General features: G+C 34.8%; 1 protein-coding gene across 1 annotated transcript; it reads left to right on the top strand.

Moving 5' to 3' along the window:
- Window positions 1-5,165: 5,165 nt before the first annotated feature.
- Window positions 5,166-11,844, top strand: LOC143343746 (uncharacterized). Its single transcript, XM_076768948.1, has 3 exons — window positions 5,166-5,452; window positions 6,022-6,168; window positions 8,596-11,844. Exons 1-3 carry the CDS (start codon window positions 5,315-5,317, stop codon window positions 10,414-10,416), a joined length of 2,106 nt encoding a protein of 701 aa, XP_076625063.1. The 5' UTR covers window positions 5,166-5,314; the 3' UTR covers window positions 10,417-11,844.
- The last annotated feature ends 8,191 nt before the right edge of the window (window positions 11,845-20,035 follow it).

Here is a 20,035-nt window from a genome sequence, read left to right as displayed (position 1 = left end):
CGTAGAACACGTCGTTCGAATCTATCAAACGGTCTTGGCGAATTCAATCGCCGTCTTACAAAGCGCTGGACTGACTTTAGTGAAACGCTTCAATGAATGAATGCTCAAACAGAACAAACGTTCCATTAAATGGTTACAGCCTCCTTAAAACTGCAATAATTCCTTCAGAAATCGATTAAAAAAAATACTGTTTTAAATAGTCCTGCTTGTTGGTCCCCTTTGGAATTTAATATTCAAAACTATTTCTTTTCGTTCATAATACATGATAAAAGAAAAGTTTGATCTCAACTTCATACTCAAAAAATCACACGATATTTAAATAAATTTTTTCTTTGGTAACATTTTTTTGAACATCCTCTAAAAAGCACATTGATATTTAATGGCTTAAAGGCGAGTAAATAATAAATAACGATCGCAGACAATTTTTCCACCGCCAATAGTAAACCGAACCTCGAATAATTCGGATGGAGATGCTTTTAATACAACGGATGTTGCAGTACGCGAGCTTTTAAGCATCGACGAGACCATTATTACAAACATTTGCTCGCAGCGACTTCTACGATTTCCGAATAAGCTTCCGTTGAAATATTTGTCGTTCATCCATCGAGACAGGGTGGTGCTACGTTTTATAAAGTTTCGTGGGATCTTACGCGACAAAAAGTAATACAAGGAAAATCAACAATTCCAGTTGAGACGTTCCTGTCGCGTCCAACCTATTCACCCGCCATTTCCTTTTCCGAGTACCACCTTTCCTTTACGGAACGATTCCAGAAACGGCCGACAAATTCAGACAGAATTCAAGATCAAGGCGAAACGAATACTTTTGAATTAACTTCGTTAAACACGATATAACATTTTAATAAAATTCATGAAGGTTTGGAAACACTATATTTACCAATATTCTGATTATGAAAATACTTAATTGCTAAGAAAAGTAACACGTTCGTCTTACATCACAATAATCATTGTTACAATTAGTTTCACATCGATTATTATTTATTTTTTTTTTTCACTAGTCGTGAATCGTTACATTTGACTATTCGAAAGCCAACCAGAGGAAAAGCTATATTTTATTCTGCGCGAACGATAACATAAACTACTCGCGATAGGACATGACGAACTATGGAATACAAACACGTGCAATAGATCTTTGTTTGCAACGATTCCTGAAGTTTTCACGAGCGAGAACTTTTCGTGCTCTTGTTTCTGGCTTCCTGAGCTTCTTGAAATAATTTGTGAATGGCTAAAGAAACTTTGGTCACGACGGTTCATGAATGAGTACTTTATGAACAGATGCAGACAGATAAAACGGTGACTCTTTTATATATAATTTGTCTCGTGGAAGTAACTGTAAAGGTCTCTCAACTTTAGCAGCTGCTACAGCTAACATAAATTCTTGGGATTTTAGGTAATTAGAAAATTATGTTACAATTCGTCGCATTTTGATGTAGCTAAAAATATCACCACTACTTGTATATTAATTTTTTAGACATCGAGGCGGATCACGATGCAAACAAGAGTAGAAAATACTGCCATCGCAAACTTTATTTTCGCGTTGAACTAATGTTGATCTTATATCTGAGCTGTTGCAAGCATTGGGCATTAAATAAGTAAATAAATAAATACCAACGTCAATATTTAGTTGAAGTTCCTTTAGCAGAAATCATAGCTGCAATACACGTTGGCGTCGAATTGATCAAATTACGAATCAGGATGTTGACTTGACGTAACTGCTCCCAGTGGGACGCTAGTTCTTGTTTTAGTACGTCCACGATGCTACCACTATTTTCCTCACCTTTCGATCGAAAAATTCCCAGAGTACCTCTTTGGGTATCAGACGATTTGAACGACTAGTCCATTAGAATAAATTGGTCCTGGGAGAATGAAGTTTGAACTTGGGGTGACCAAAGAACACAATTGCATCGATAATAACGGTAACACCGATCCAACGATATATTTGTGAGCACAGATACGTATCAATTGTTGAGCATCGTATCGAAGCGTCAGTTATCAAAATAAATAGTCGAAAAATCAAGAACACATTATGCACAATGAAATTAAATAAAATTAATTTTAATCTTGCTCGCATTGTACATTTATAATTTATAAATTAAATGAAATTTTCTACAAACAAATTGTAGAGACTAAATTTTGCATATATTGCAAAATAAAATAGATACAAAATTTAATATAATTAATGACTGTCGATACGATGATCGCATGGTTCACTAATCGTAAGTCTCAAATCGTTTGAAGACGTTCCTCAAACTTCTACAAGAGTATTAATTCCAAATGTAAATGGAACGATAACATGAAAGTTTCGTTAATTGCAAACATAAACGATGATATCAAAATATGTCTGAGCCCCGTCTTCAGATGGAGAACTCGTTACTTCTGTAATAAAGAGTAGAATGGTAATGCGTATCAGGTTCTAGTAATCGGTATCTCATGGTGGACGATTCGTAAGAGGCTTATAAATGCAAATCTTTAATCCAGATTAGCGATACTAAATCCATTGGTCACCGACATAGACAGACGTACGACGCTTCTGATATGGGCTGGAATATCGGCTTTGGACGTAACATCGTTTCAATTTTATTCGAACAAAGTCGAAAGGATATGGCGAAAGTCTGGTACGTACGGTTGTAGCTAAGAGACCAATATGGTGGTTCGAATAACGGTACAGGGATGTATAATTACAAAGTTATTAAAAGTTATTACGTTAAATATCAAGATCAATAGACACAGTCTGTCCACGGTCTCTGAGAGTAATTCTACCAGGGTCTATAAAACTCCTATTAGCCTCCTCCATCTCCATTACGTTAATAACTAAATCTTAATTCTGGTTTTCATACAATATATCTTTTTTAAAATCCAATCAATATTTCCAATGATTCGTTTTGCATAAAATCTAGTCTAGACAGAAATTTTTCCCCCATTCAGTTCGAATCCATACTTTCAACTCTATGTTCCAAGAATATTCACAATTTTACGCGGAAAGGTATTAAAAATTACAGAAGTTACAATGAATCCAGTAAACTACTCTGCGCCAAAATCTTGCCTGCTTTTCTTTTGGGGGACATTTTTCCGTCCTTTTCCTCGATTCTCTTGCATCTCTCATCCCATGACCATCCCTTACAAGTGTGGTTTGAAGTCCTGAAGCAGTTCGGGATAGTCCGGAACGCTTTCGGTTCTCGAAACAGTTCGGGTGGTTGATTCGTTACGGAAGCTCGAGTCTCACAAGGGAAGAATACGAATGGGACGAACGCTTTGTGAATAAAACCCGTTTTAAAATGTAGATCACGACGAATTGAAACAGATTCTAGAGTATTAGCCGTTCATAATCAGCCGTTTTCATAAAAAAGTTACATTAAACGTGCACTATTTGGGTCGATTTGATTCGAAATTAAACTTTTGGTAAAAAGAGCGCAGCATATTTGGAATACTATTTCTTTTAAAATGAATAAAACACAGCGGAGAATGAGGACAATTAATATTGCATAATATCGTAGAGAAACCAATAAACTTTTACATATTAAACTCTCAGCTATAATACTCGCTGAGAAACTTCCTTTACTTTGAGGATTGAAAAATGTCAAACTAACACTGCGTTGTCCAGTATGTGTTAAGAAGACATTAATCAACTAACTAATAAAATTATAAACATTGTTTGATCTAAGGAGAGTTTTCTGTGTCCGAAGTTCTAGAGTTTCAGTAGACTCTTTTAACACGATGAACAAGGGTGAAAGTCATTTTCCAATCGCAGAAATTGTGTGCAGAATTGTATAACTGTGCACGAGGGACGACAGAGATTGAATGGCAGCTTGAACTTTTCTACACCTCTGTTACTATACGCCGTGAATGTACTCCTAACATAAAGCCACTCTCGCCTCGAGATAAACGTTGTTTTCGCCAAACTTCGTTATTAATGGTTTTACATTATTCACACACGGCGTTGCTTATTGTTTCTAATCCTTCAATGTTTACATAGACTGACAGTGTAATCAATTTTGTTATCTCGTACGACACAATACCATTGGACCCTTTAAAATTCCAAACCCACCACTTTCAATTTGAAAGAAAAGATTGTTAATCTCACAGTTGGCCTTTAAAGCCTATCGTCGAATGTCGATGTTCTGAGATATCGAATCGACTAAATTTGAGCAGTTGCCCATTCATGTTTGAGATCACAGCTTTGTGATTTGTCAAAGTAATTCATCTTTGTTAGTGAATGGCCGTGAACTCGACTGATTATGGGATTTACATCAGAGGACTGGCCTGGCCACTTGAGAACATTGATTTTTCCACTGCAAAAATTTTAGAACCAACTAGGCCAAATGCATCGGGCCATTATCATGCTAGAGCACTCATTCTGAGAGCGCCTCTTCGTGGCAAACAGCAGTATGCGAGTTCCAAATTGTCTTTGTGCACGTACTGATCTATAATTTATTCGATCGAGAGATCTGGTACCGTTTTTAAAAAAATATCCCCAGACTACGATGTCGCCTTTATTAATAATAATTTCTGATCATTAATAATGACTATTTTCTAAAGCTAGCAAACAGTGATACTTAATGATACTTGATGAGAATTATCGTAATATTTTAAAAGAAAAGAATCATTTTAAAAAATTGTTGCAGCATACTATCTTTGATAACAGATAAATACGTCGTTACGTGAATTTTGTTTTATAACTTTGCTTAAAATTATTTGTATATGTACAATGTTATAAATTAATTATTAAAATAAGATTCATTCAAATAGCAAGAAGATGAATAGAAAGATTTATTCATTTTATTTTTGTAGCTTAAGTAAGAAGTATATAATTTGAATGTTTACATAACTGATGATAATCTGACTATTTTTTAACAATTGAACACCAAAGATATTATTTATGAATTCTATTATAACAAACTAACTTATAAATTATTAATTAATATATAGATATTGAATCTAGACTGTGGATACATATTTTATTGTATTAACATGGAAATTAAAGTATCGATGTATTTATCTTACATTTTATTTACCGATTTTAACAAATATGTATCGACATAATTACATAATTACATTACATTAATATCTAAAAATAATACGTAACATCAAATGTCATTTCAGCATTGTAAGATTGCGCCACTGAGGCTCTCTCGCAGACGTAAGCTCTATCTACAGTTAATGACTACACTTTATGTTGACGGCAATGTTCCACAGGAAACGAGACGCTGACCGCGAAATGTGAAATGCATTTATTTATAAGTGGCCAAGAACACCGTGAAAGCCTTATTTTACGCGTATTGCGATTTTTAAGATAACAATGAGCTGGGAAATCAGCTGTGCTGATATGTGTCGTGCGTGCATGAAGGTCGACGGTGTTCTTCTTCCTATGTACGATGACGAAACGATCAGTCAAAAAAATTTACCCGATAAGCTTGCTGAACTTGCATCAATACAGGTCAGTAATCAAATATTGCCTACGTTTTATACTATTAACTCCTTATAGAAATAAACAAACCTTTACAACACTTAATCACGAATGAGTTTTGTAACAGAATAACATAACCTCTAACTAGTATCTTCAAAGATTCATTTATTAGATACAAGTATTGTATGTTTTACTATCGTAAAATTATATATCAAGATAATATTTAAATTATTTATTCGTTAAAGTTTAGTTTTGTTCAACTAGCACATATTCTGCTCAGATGTAAGATATGCTGTTTTCAAATTGTTAATATTAAAGCACTGCAAATTAGTGGACACGTATATAGGGATAATTTTCAATGGTCACAGAAATAGGTACAATAGCGTTTTACAAACACCTGTTTTTCTAGGGGTTATTTACTAGTTATCAGTAGTTTTTAGATATAACCTTAAAATAAAATATAAGCTACATTGAAAGCACTAATCTGCAGAATAATATTCAGAAATGTATATTATTTTTTATCTTATATCATTATAGTATTGCATAGCTCATTATTTCTCTATTTCATTTCAACTGGTTTAATCTGTTTATTTCCATAGATTGATAGGTTCGATGGACTACCAAATATGCTTTGCGCAAAGTGTGCGTACCGTACTGATGCATTTTACAACTTCAAGCTGCAAGTTCAAGCTACCGATAAGAAGCTTCGTAAGATGTTTGAAACACAAGTACATTGGACCATTAAGGTAAGAAATAAATACTTTTATTTTAACTTTATAGTATATTTAATTATTTCATTTCATGTAGCATGCTTTCTACGTAGTTTCAGAATTTTTATTTATTTTATTTTATAAATTTTGATCCAACTTTAATTGCTTGTTTCTTTAGTTTTTTAATATAATTTTTTCTATGTTTTTATTCCTTTTCAGTTGTATTTAGAAATACTTTCTCAAAATACTTATTTGTTTTCTAAGCAATTTCTATCTCTCTTGAGATTATACATACATTGTACATTATACAGTACATGTAGTACTGTGGATTTAAATAAAATTACATTGCTCGATAATTGTACCCCATACACTAGCATTCTTTCTACAAGGAAAGCGTGTCATCTTTCCTGTTAAAAGTTCAAGTGGCCATGTGTAATCTAAATATTGTGTTATTTAAATTCAGTCTCTGATTCAGAATCCACCGTTTAACTTCTTATTTTATTTAGACATGGGAGAATTATTCCCTTCATGCTTTCTACTTTACTTTATTTGTTTGTTTCGACAAATGCATTAACAAGAAAGAAACGCATAGTACCTTTACGTTTCGCAATCCGCAGATTTATTTCTGAATAATACATTCTTGTTATTTTTACGATTTTACCTTCAAGCGAAGTAGAAAATACGTTTCGCGCTATGGAATCTCGTAGAACAAGAGACACATTCCCGCCGGTATTATCAGCGAAGTGCAATGTTTTATTTTTCGGTCGACGATGCATTCACTGTAACACATCGAAATTGTAAGGATGTCAAGGATGATCACAGACGTATAGTCGGATTCAAATATTCGGACACTAAACTTAGCGATATAAACTATATTATTTAATGTTACTATAACTATTTCACATAAAGAACATAAAACGTAAACGTAAAAACCATAAATGACTAATCTCGATCAGAGTTCGACGTAGTCATTTTCTGCAGTCGAAGTTCGAACCCTCTCAATCCCTAACTACATATCCTAAACAAATGAGGTCATCAGACTCTTGAACGCATTTCGGCTTAAACCTAAACGCTCATCGATACCAACGATCCTAACTTAAAAACTATCGACGCCAACAATAACGGTCCCACGATCTAAACACATATTCACTTCTTACAAAATAATATATAGATTTTGTACTCATTTTGACAATTTTTAGAACTAGTAATAAAACGTCTCATACTAAAATTGGTAATATATTATTTAAAATAACATAGGACATCCCATAATTCAAATATGGATTTAGAACTTGAAAGCAATAAATTATGTATATACAGGTTGTTCGGCCACCTCTGGGAAAAATTTTAATGGGGGATTCTAGAGACCAAAATAAGACGAAAATCAAGAATACCAACTTGTTAATTGAGGCTTCGTTAAAAAATTATTAACGTTTAAAGTTCCGTCTGTACACAGCTGTTCGCAGATTGCTGTTCTACACGCGGAACTTTAAACGTTAATAACTTTTTAACGAAGCCTCGATCAACAAATTGGTATTCTTGATTTTCATCTTATTTTGGCCTCTACAATCTACCATTAAAATTTTTCCCACTGGTGGCTGTACACTCTGTATAAGTATATGCTTCGGTTGACCTTGTTTCCGTGTTATAGTTTCGTGTTCTGGCAACCTGTATCTATTTATCTTCGTAAGAGATGCACAGAATAACATGTATCGCAGTGTCAGCTTACAAATGTCTTATCATAGCTTCCTTTTATCCTTCCGACGTATCCATGTTCTTCTTGGATTTCTAGGAATCTTTTGTTCGATTCTCCATCGAAATATATTAACATTATCAATAGACAATGCATTTCGGACGACCTCACAAGCAAAGATCCAATAGATTAAGTCCAGAGAGTAAAACTGAGGTCTCAGACAATAAAAACTGCTAAACCTATCGTATAATTTGGAATCGGTCGTTTGAAAATTATTTAGGTACTCGGCTGCAATGAAGCGGATCACTGTCGTTCATAAATCATACGCCACGTTTGACATGAAGTGGAATTTCTAATAGCGCATTGAACGTGTATTTAGAAAATTTATTAAATTACTATCTATTAAAATAACACGATACGATAATTCAATATATTTAGATGAAAATCAAACGCAGTTGTAATTTAAATAAACGTTCTATCCGCATTCCTAAAGTCAAGTCCCTTAATTTTTATTTGTCACTGTCTTTTCAAACACGGAATTTAACTACACTTTGGATCGTTGCATCGTCGCTCGGTTCTTCCATAATTGGTTGTTTCTTTTTTTATCTTCTTTGATTTAATAGCTTCTTTTAAAAGTTCATTTGGTAGATTATAGGAAGATCTCGACGTCACTGCTGATAACATTTACTGGAAAATGTGCTGGTTGATCGGGCATTCCGGATAACCGGATGCCGGATAATACGAACTTTACTGTACTTTGTTTTAACTTCCAGGAAGAGGCGATGGCCAACGATTCAGAGCAAGATTACACCGAGCAGTCGAACGAGTCCTCAGAGGTGAGACTGTCGCACCATAAACAGAACTTTAGGTCCATGAATGGCGCGGACAGTTCGGAGGAATTTGTACCGGAAGAAAGTAATATTAAAGGAGAACACGTATTAGAGATCGATCTGTCCGAATTGGTGGAAGAAAATGCTGAATTTAACAAGGATGATATATCCGATCTGAGAGGTATTCTCATATCGAAACTCCCAAGGGCAGAGATCGACCAAGACAAAGTAAAAGACGAGATACCGAATGAAATTTCGAAAATCTTGGAATCCGAACACTTGGACTACACGATAATGTACATACCGGACGAAAACGTTTCTTTGGGCCATGTAAACGTCGATAACGCCCTTTCCAGCGAGACAGAGATTAAATTAGAAAATAGTAAAAAGACCCTGAAAGCAGAACACGAGGAGGAAGCCTTGAACGAATCAGCGGACAACGAGGAATTCATAAAAGCTGATAATACAGAAGTCAGCAAACCGTACAAGGATAAAAGACCGTGGAAGAAGAGTTCCAGGGAGAAAATAAACGGTAGAAACAAGTCGAGAAAGTCTCTAGAATCGAGCCAACAGGGCGAGGGGAGTGACGATTCCGATTCCGATTATTTCGTCGATCCGAAAGACAACATATTGGGTAGTTTGAACGACACGATAACGAGAATAAAAGAGATCAAACTCGACGACAACGTGATGCAATACCAATGCACATTGTGCTTGCAAAATTACGACAAGCTAACTGGCGTACTGTTGCACACTATAGACAACCACGTGCCAAGCAGTGGTCCATTCTTTTGCGTAGTGTGCGAGAAAGACTGTGAGAGCCACAGAGAGCTACGAACGCACGTGAAGACTCACACAGGCCAGTTCCCGTATTCCTGTTTCATATGCAATAAAGCGTACACCATGAAGAGGTATCTGAAGAGGCACATGGTGTGCCACACGGACTTTCCACGGCACCGTTGCCCGAAATGCGGGCTCAGATTCAAAGTGAAATCCGAGCTGGAGACTCATATCACCACGCACATACGCGGCGCGCCGTACGCTTGCAGCCAATGCCCGCGACTGTTCAACCACAAAGGCAATTACAAACGACACCTGATCACCCACTTGGACCCCCAAGGCCTCCATTTGCCCAAATATCCCTGCAAGGTCTGTGGTAAAAGATTTCCAAACAATCGCACTTTGGAGACTCACATGCGCGTTCACACCGGCGAGAAGCCATTCAAATGCGAGGTTTGCGGCAGATCGTTCTCCCAACAGGGCAATCTGTTGAATCACGTGAGGATTCACTCGAATCCGCGAAGCTACACGTGCGAGGTGTGCGGAAAGCGGTTCAATCAGAGGGCGACCTTGAGGGATCACAGCCTCTTGCATACCGGGGAAAAACCATACATTTGTAACGTTTGCGGGATAGCATTTACGTTTAGCGCTGCACTGAGACGCCACATGTGGACGCACACTGGCGGTAAACCGTTCGGTTGTGAGATTTGTAACGCTCGTTTCGTTGGGAAGTACGATTTGAGGAGACACATGACGATACACACCGACAGGCCTAGGGTGAAACGAAGAAAAAAAGCAATTAAATCGAACGAAACGCAAGAGAAGATCAAAGAGGAGACCGCTGTTGTCTCTGAGAACCCTGACACGGAAGCCGTTTTGATCGAAGAGGTGCTTCTGACTCAAGATGTCACGCAAGTTGTACGGCAACAAGAGTCCGAGAAAGAAAATGTCGACGCGCTTTTTAATCTTATACAGTATGGTTAATGTTTGTTTTTTTTTTCTCTATTTACCGTATGCACATTAGCTACGACCTTGTCATGCTCATGAATTTTTTGATAAATGAATTGCGAATGTATTTATAGAATTGTAATTGAAACTGTAAGACGCGTTATTATCCAAAAGATTGTCCATAGAAAATTATATTATATTAATTTATTTTCAATATTTATACACATTTTGCCAAGTATGTGTATACGGTATGCGACGCGTTAAAAGACATCCTGTCAACGATTTATTATAAATATTAACAACACTGGCAAGACTTCATAAACTTCTGAAATTATTAGAAATAAAAAACACGCATTGTTCTTTGCAATTTTGTGTATTTTTTCTTTTTTGTTGAACCCATGACAAAACGACGAATAAGTAAATTCAAGTTACATGTAACAGGTATTACGTACCATTCAACAAATTTTGATTTTTTTCTTTTTTTCGAGTTTTTACAAATTTCAAAGTTACTCTTCTCGCCAAAGAAAAATGTTTTGATATAAAATACTTGTAACAATATTTACGAGAAAACTCGACACAACATTCATAGAATATATTCATAGAATATATGTATATGTACCATACAATTATGGTAAATCCTTGATTGTAAGAAAAATTTGATCTAAATTTTACATGTGTGTCTTTTATTTTTATTTTGGAATGATACGAAGAAGTTTTATGAAAATTGTAGAGAAAGGTTTTATAGATATTTTTTAAGTCAAATAAAATATATTATTATAGTCCAGTTTTGATTCCAATCTCTGCTCTTCATTCTTGATTCTTTAATTATGCATGTAATTGCACGTGGTTCGGGTAAATAATTTGAGTTGCTCAAAAACTTTTTCAAATTTATGATTGCTCAAATTTGTTGATAATTGTCGCGTTAATCGATTATAGTTATGTTACAATTCCCTAGAATACGCGAAGTACACGACAAAACAAAAACATTTAAGGCATGATAAGAATAAAGAACAATTAGAAAATTATTGATAATCAAGTAGTTATACAATACAAATGTTAAATGTAAAACAATAGTGAAAATTGTTTATATAATGTAACATTAATAATCTTATACACGTATAATATAAAATATAGAAAGTATTGTATTGAAGTAAAGATAAATTAATACTTTAATTCGATTCAATGAACCAGGTATAGCTACTTTGATTCTTTTTATCAAATTAGATAATTGTTTTCAACTGAAAAATTACAATGGTGATAATTAAATAGTTAGTTTGAAAAGTATACAATGTTATTAAAAAGAAGTCTGAAACTTTGAGCTTATAGTACTTAACGAGCGGAGTCAAAAAGTGTTCAATCAACGTAAATAGATCCTACAATCAATCAATTTTTATTATTTACAAATATTCGACATCGTAATTGAATTTCTTTACAGTACATTGTATGTAACCAGAGGAATTGGTTTCGAACTATCAATTCAAGCTTGTCAACAATGGATTTATCGTTAATAATAACAAAGATTTCTTCATAGATGACACAAACTATTCACTTATTCTAAAACCTTTGTCATAGTAGATGTTTGATACATATTTCTTTTATTTCAATGTAATTGTTACATTTTCAAATACTCTCTCTTTGTCTTGTATTGTACTGCACACATTTTCTATTTTTTGTTATAAATCCAGCATATTATTTATTAACGATATGTAGATCATTGTCTTTAAGCGACACGACAACAAAAAATCTGAAAAATTAAGGTCAGGTGATTGAGAAGGCCATTCTATTAGATTTCCTCGTCCTATCAACCTCTCTCTGAAGGTTTCGTTTAAGTGTTGCCTCGCGTTAATTGAATAATGTTGTGGAGATCCATTATACTGAAACTACATACAAAATCTCTCGTGAACATAAGAGTTCAACCAAATCATTAGTTAACAAGTTCCAATACTTTTCGTCAGTCGTTCTATTTGGAAGAAAAACAGATCCCTAAATGCAATCACATACAATTAAGTCAGGATCTCTGACTCAATAAAAGCATAAGGTTTTTTATTCGATCATTAATGAGTGTTTACAAAATTTATAAATCCATAGTAAAAATCCATAGTAAAAAATAAATAAATTTTTTAAATTGCACCGCCATATACAGCAGAACGTCCAAGTTTGACGAGAAATAGTATGTTTTCTCCAGCACTAGATGGTGCCACGAATAAAGATATTTTAGCCGTTATGCTAGTCAATAAACAAGGATATTAATAGCGACGGTAGAATCCAATACGTTTACTAAGAACTTTATTATAACGACTAACTATTTAATAACTTGTGTATCTTGGTCTCTTAGTAATAAAAAAACTAACATTAACTTAAATTTAACTGAAAGAGTGGCGCTGTCGTCACAAAACATTATTGAAACGCTATCTAGTGTCGAAGAAAACGTATTATTGTAAAAGTAGATATTAGGAATATGTGTCTCAGTGTTAGAAAGCAGAAGTTTGTGGTACCGTACAATGATTGACCGTAAATAATTTTTTATCAAAACTTTTATCACAGACGAAGTATAGAAGTAGGCCTTTCACCTTATGGACTTTCGTGGACCAATTTCTGCCATAACGACCTAAAAATTCGGAGGTGATTTTAGCGACCTCTTCTCATGGATGGCGGTCAGTTGAGAAACTATTATTCACTGAGTTAGTATTTATGGGCAGCAGCTGTAGTGCATACGTAAATACATGTGACTTGACTATGAAACGGAAAAACGCAATTTTCAAACGACCATAACACCTACAATAGGGAATATATTTCAATGAAACTTTTTTCTGAAGTAGACTTCATGGGTACCTACAAAAAAGTATTAGGCAACTTTTCTGTAGAGCGTGAATCAAATTTGATAAAAATGAAAAACGAAGTTTTAAGAAAAATCAACAGGAGGTAGATGCCTAAATTTTTCGACGAAATTGAAAAGTTCCAAATCACCCTGGAAAAATTATTTTCGAAAGCAGGAGTCAATTACAATCATTTTTGGTCAATAGACATACCCTCGAATTCCTACGCACTTTCAAGAAAAAAATTCCTCACCGAAAATATAATTTCTGGGCAGGAATGTCTGCCCGAATTTTCATGCGAATCTTTAAAACGTCATAACTTCTGAACGGATTGGACGATTTCAATGTTTAAAAAAGCAAACTACGCGTATTTTGATGGAGAATATGTAGAAATTGCAAAAATAGTCGAAAAGTTGGTTCTTGACCCCGCAAAATGAGAAAAACCCCATAAAAATGGTCCAATTTTCAAACAGCCATAACTCCTACAATAGTGAATATATTTCAATGAAACTTTTTTCTGAAGTAGAGCTCATGGGTACCTACAGAAAAGTATTAGACAACTTTTCTGTAGGGCGTCAAACAAAAATACTAAAAATGAAAAAGGAATTTTTATGAAAAATCGACAGGGGGTAGGTGCCTAAATTTTTCGACGAAAAAAAAAAATTTCAAATCGTTCTGAAAAAATTATTTTCGGTGCGGGGGTCAATTACAATTATTTTTGGTGAATAGACATACCCCCGAAATCCTACGCATTTTCGAGAAAATAATTCTCGTCCAGGTTATCCTAGGTAGGAATCGCGATTGTAAAAGAAATACAATAAACATTCCAAGCTACCGGAAATTTATTTGAAAATCAAACGTGAAAAAGTAATCGCTACACTAAAGACAATCGCGATCAAATTTATATTATTTACAACTTGCAACGCGATTAATATTCGAATATCGCAACGCTACTGCAAACCGAAGTTAATATTTGCACGCAACTCTACCCTGGAAAAACAAACGCGAAAATTGTTATTATTCGCAACTCTAAATGGAATTATACAATTAATACAAATTATTTTCAATTTTAACTAGAGAAAGAAACGCGAATAATTCGTATATCGGAACGCTAATAGCAAACCGTTATCAGTTCTTATTTGCGACACTACTCTGAAAGAAAACGCGAAAAATATTCATTATTCGCAACTCTAACAGTAATCATGATATATTGATATTAAACACAACGCTATCCTACAAGCAAACGTGATTAATATTCATATTTCGCGACACTAATAAAATCGCGTATTATATAATGCGCAACGCTAATTTTATTAACGACGACAGTCGATCCAGGCTGGATGAATTGATGCTGGAAGCGGGTAGGTACCTGTGTTATATTTGGGGCATTCTTTATATCGCAACTCTACATTATAACAAACGCGATCAGTGATTATTCGCAACGCTACACCAAAAGCAATCGCGAGGAATATAACCGATCGCAACTCTAAAAGTAATCAAAATCGGGATACTTGCAACGCGATATTACCTACATTTCGCAGCATTAATGCAATCCGAGATCAGTTTTCATACGCAACACTACTCTGTACGAAAACGCGAAAAATTCTCATCGTTCGCAACTCTAAAGTTAACTACAAAACTAATTATTTGCAAAAATAACTAGGCAAGCAACGCGAATAACATTCATGTTTCGAAACTCTAATGCAAACCACGATCAGTGCTTACTCGCGACACTACTCTGAAAGCAAACGCGAAAATATTCAGTTCGCAACGCTAAATGGAATCACGATAAGATTATAATATTCGCAACGCTATTTTAAAGGCAAACGCGATCATTTGTATTTCGTAACACTAATGCAAACCACGATTTGCCCCAAAATATTGGACGTTGTGGCACAAGTACCATCTGAAAAACTACAACTACTACTACTACAATTAGAGGCGAATTCAGTGACATTAATAGTAACAAATAATGACTCTCCATCCTCATCCGAAGATGAAGATGAATTGCCATTTGTTGTAGCCCACTCTTGAGACAATTTGTCAGGGCCTCTTCGACTCCATCGAGTCTCTTCTTTCTTCGGCGGTCCTGCCGATACCTGAAACTTAATACTAGGCCCGAGATTCCGTGCAACATACAGTCCTTGAACGATTCTAGGAATCGTTATCAGAACAGATGTGACGAAACTCGAGCGGGACGAGCGTCTCGGGGAACCTACCGCGGGCGACCACGACCGCGAAGTGCGACTGTGAAGTCACGCGATTCCAAGAATCGAAACTAAAACCAAAACAAACGGTACAATCCGCTTGTATCGGCTAACGTTTCGACTCTCCAAATCGAACTACAGGAATAGGTCTGCCATAGAAATAAAATCTGTAACAGCTCTATCCTGACCCTACCTACTTACAACTAACACACATACCAGAAAGTTAAGTTACCTACCTACCTAACGCTATATTTAAAAAATTCCAAAACTCATTCTCGCAAACAACCACTCCACGGTTCTCATACATAATGTCCGGGCGCAAGAGCCTAAACTAGAGAGGATTCCCCGGGGTTCCTCCGACACCCGAACATTGTAACAACATTCATACTCTAAGGTACGTACCCATTTACTGAAATCGGCTGACAAAAACTAACGACCATTGCGTGTTTTTATTATGTGTATATATAAGCATTTATACAGAACGTTTTAATATTGTCTTTAATAAAATATAATATGTGTAAAATTGAGAAGTTAATCTATTCAGCATTTTATAATATTACTGTTGCGTATGTAATATCAACTATTGCCAAATAAATGGTAAATAGAAACTTTATAATATTATTATAATTCATGAGAATCTAATATTAGAAAATTCTAAACTACAAAGTAATGAACTTTTGAAACGACGCACTTCCACAGCCTAACCACACACACATGTGTGGAAAGTACGTCGTGCACGATACACTAGCATTGCCAACCGCACATACAAGATTATTGTTATAAATCTAAGTCATCGTGCCCGTTGCCTTCACTCACCCAAGTAGCACTTGGGCACTTGAGTGAGATTAGGCAACGAACACGGAAAAATAGCCTGAAAATCCTAACTAGAAAAAATGGTTACTTATGGCTAAATAACAATCTATAACGGACTAGATTTTCTTATTTCATTTTAATATATTTGAAATTTATATTTAATAAATGTATAATTCCATAAGAGAATTCTACTAATCAATATTGAATTGTATAAAACAAATGACTCTAATCATGACTTTAATATGTGCAATTTATATTTAAAAAATGTATAATTCTATAAGAGAATTCTACTAATAAAAATTGAATTGTATATAACAAATGACTCTAATCACAACTTTGAAATAAAATAAATTACTTTGAAAATCAAAGATAAAATATCTAAGCAAATTGATAAAAATATGTAACCCTCGGGCGATTCCGTGGTCAAAGCATATTTTTAAAATGTAAAAATAGTACATAATGTATGTTGCTTTGACTGCAGAATCTATCCGTCGCGAAATATCTTCTTGCATATTAATCTAATCATATATTTTAATAAGTTAGGAAATATTTACTTATTAAAAATCAAATTATAAAGTGAAATAAAAAAAAAATTGATCTTACTATGACATTTGTCATCTTAAAAATCGCGGTGTGCAAGAAGATTCTAATTTTAAGCAAAAGATCCTAATATAAAACAATATACATGTGTTACTACTCGCGGGTATGATTCATACCCGCGTTCACTAAATTCGCCAAAAATACTAAGTATACAACTGGTCACCCGTGTTGATTCGGATATTTCATCCTACAACATGGTTGGGGACCAGAGGAAACAAAATAGCATGCGACTCACCAATTGTAGAATTCAAGCACCCGCACGACGATGTTGGCCAGTAGAAGTCATCAGTGAAATCAGTAACGTAGTCAACAGGGAAGTCATCCAAGGTAGTATCATAAGTAGGTACGTTGATGGGATGTTAGGATCCTATAAAAAGAAACAGCAAATGTAACACCTTATTTCTTAAATTGCAGAAATTTTAATTTTAATAAAAAAATGTCTGCTAATATTGAAAATTTAATGTAGCAACATTTCAAAGAAACAATTTTTTTTTTAACGTACTCGGAACAAAATACGAAGATACTTACATTTTTTGTTCGTGAGCATCGCCAAATACTCCTGTTCAGTGATGCACTGACTCTACTATCGCGATTCATGAAGAAAAGGGAGCCCCGGTGCTCTGATTAAAATTTACGAGAGCTCAATATACACTGACTCGAATTTCGCGTATCCCTAAAATCGAAATAATAATTTGCTGGAAGCCACTGTGCTTCGTAAAATGAGAAACTCTAAACGACGCAAGCACTGAATTTACTGACCGCATTGCGCGCGGTCATCAAAATTTCTAAAAGAAAAAATGAAAATTGAATTTGAATTAGAAATAAAAAATAATTTAGTAAACACACAGATCTGCTTATCTATCGATTTAGTATTAAATTTCATCGATAAAAACACAAAAATTGGTAAACATATATAGGTACATACTCACTTGTTATAATGAAGTTGAGTTTACCACTATTGAATTTCGTATTCGCTCGATTTGCGATTTTCGAGCATTAATGGCGTCCATCCATCGCGTGCCGGTAGCGTCCCTTCCAGCCGAATTGCAGCAAAGTCTGTATCAGAAATAAAACAAAAATTACGATTCAATGCATTACAATAAACGCATCCACACCTTAATTAAAGATCGACTGAACCCGAAATATGGTCTATGAATTGATAATTACGTATATAAATGTCATAATTGATGACGATTAGACATGTAAGAAGATGCACGAAACTGATTCGACTTTTTACGCGATTCCGGCAGAATTTCTAGTAGATACGTGTTATTATTACATAGAAACACCAACAGAGATTAACGGAAAGTACTGCGAACGATTCGGGATATTCAGATGACAATAATTAAAAATTACGTACCTAATTAGACGTGGAACTGTCAACGCACTTATCACCCCACTTTCCAGACGAAGAATGACGAACAGGATCGGACATGTCTACCGCGCAAGGAGTGGGGAGTGGGGTGAGGGAGTCACGTACTCCGTCTCGATTCTTTTGTATACTTCGAAGAAAAAGTTAAGTCATATTTCGAATAACTGAAAATAAATTAGATACGAAAAATAAATAAAATAAATACAAAAAGATATCAAACCAACAATTAATTACTTAATTGCCGTTAGAATCTTGTGACGTCAGAATGCAAGCCGCTCATTGGCTCTGCTTAAACATTGAATATCGACCTGTTATTGGATGCACAAGTTACTAGATCGATTCAAATATAATATTAATTCTAATCATAGAAACATATAATGTGTTAATATTAGTTTTCAACCTCAATCACTTTCTTATATAAATGTTCCTTTTGTGTATAGTATATTTTTTAAAATTATTTGTCTCAATTTTCACTAGATCTATATGAGAGCCTATCGTGATTCTGTGACGGTACCATTGGGTAATCTGTTGTGCAGGCAGATGTCAGCAGCGATAATTTTTTCGTGACACACGGATTAACGATACAGACAATGCATCGCGTAGACGTGTAAAAAACACAGTTTCCCGTGCCACGCGACCAAGGAATCGTTAGCCCAGCTCCAAGGTGAAGTCGAGAGGCCGGCAACCAAAGATAAAAACACAGACCGATCGAGTTTCCAAAGCACAAATATCTCGAACCACTGGCCCTGGTTTACGAATGCTAGCAATGGTAAGAATAAAATTACTTTTACGAAATATTTCAGAATACACAATTCATAGATACAGACGAGTAATAGATTAGAACAGTCATTTAATTAAACATTGTGAATATTAATGTTTTTGTATATTCTATACATAAATTGGAAAATTTATATTAAAAGACATTAATATATTTACATGTTATTAAATAGATATTTCGATCGACTTAGTTTCCCATAAGAGACACTATCGAATTTATCGAATGTATCGATGTTCAAGCAGAGCCAATGAGAAGCTTGCATTATGACGTCACAAGATTCTAACGTCAATTAAGTAATTAATTGTTGGTTTGATATCTTTTTGTATTTATTTTACAGCCAAAGATCCTAAATATGCATATCATCAACGTTATTCGAAATATAAGGCTTAATTTTTCCTTAGAAATAAACATCGAGAATCGAGACGGCGTACGTGACTCCCTCACCCCACTCCCCACTCCTCGCGCGGTAGACGTGTCCGATCCTGTTCGTCATTCTTCGTCTGGAAAGTGAGGCGATAAGTGCGTTGACAGTTTCACGTCCAATTAGGTACGTAATTTTTAATTATTGTCATCTGAATGTCCCGAATCGTTCGCAGTATTTTCCGTTAATCTCTGTTAGTGTTTCTATGTAATAATAACACGTATCTACTAGAAATTCTGCCGGAATCGCGTACAAAGTCGAGTCAGTTTCGTGCATTTTCTTACATGTCTAATCGTCATCAATTATGACATTTATATACGTAATTATCAATTCATAGACCATATTTCGGGTTCAGTCGATCTTTAATTAAGGTGTGGATGCGTTTATTGTAATGCATCGGATCGTAATTTTTGTTTTATTTCTGATACAGACTTTGCTGCAATTCGGCTGGAAGGGACGCTACCGGCACGCAATGGATGGACGCCATTGATGTTTGAAAATCGCAAGTCGAGCGAATACGAAATTCAATATTGGAAAACCCAACTTCATTACAACAAGTGAGTATGTACCTCTATATGTTTATCAATTTTTGTGTTTTTATCGATGAAATTTAATACTAAATCGATAGATAAGCAGATCTGTGTGTTT

The sequence above is a fragment of the Colletes latitarsis genome, chromosome 7 (genome assembly GCF_051014445.1).
Source record: "Colletes latitarsis isolate SP2378_abdomen chromosome 7, iyColLati1, whole genome shotgun sequence".
NCBI classification, from domain to species: Eukaryota; Metazoa; Arthropoda; class Insecta; order Hymenoptera; family Colletidae; genus Colletes; species Colletes latitarsis.
This window is presented reverse-complemented; position numbering and strand designations above follow the sequence as displayed.

Coding starts and splice junctions, on each gene's coding strand:
- LOC143343746 (XM_076768948.1), top strand. CDS start 5,315: ATGAGCTGGGAAATCAGCTGTGCTGATATGTGTCGTGCGTGCATGAAG. Junction 5,453..6,021: donor CTGAACTTGCATCAATACAG/GTCAGTAATCAA, acceptor TTATTTCCATAG/ATTGATAGGTTCGATGGACT. Junction 6,169..8,595: donor AAGTACATTGGACCATTAAG/GTAAGAAATAAA, acceptor TTTAACTTCCAG/GAAGAGGCGATGGCCAACGA.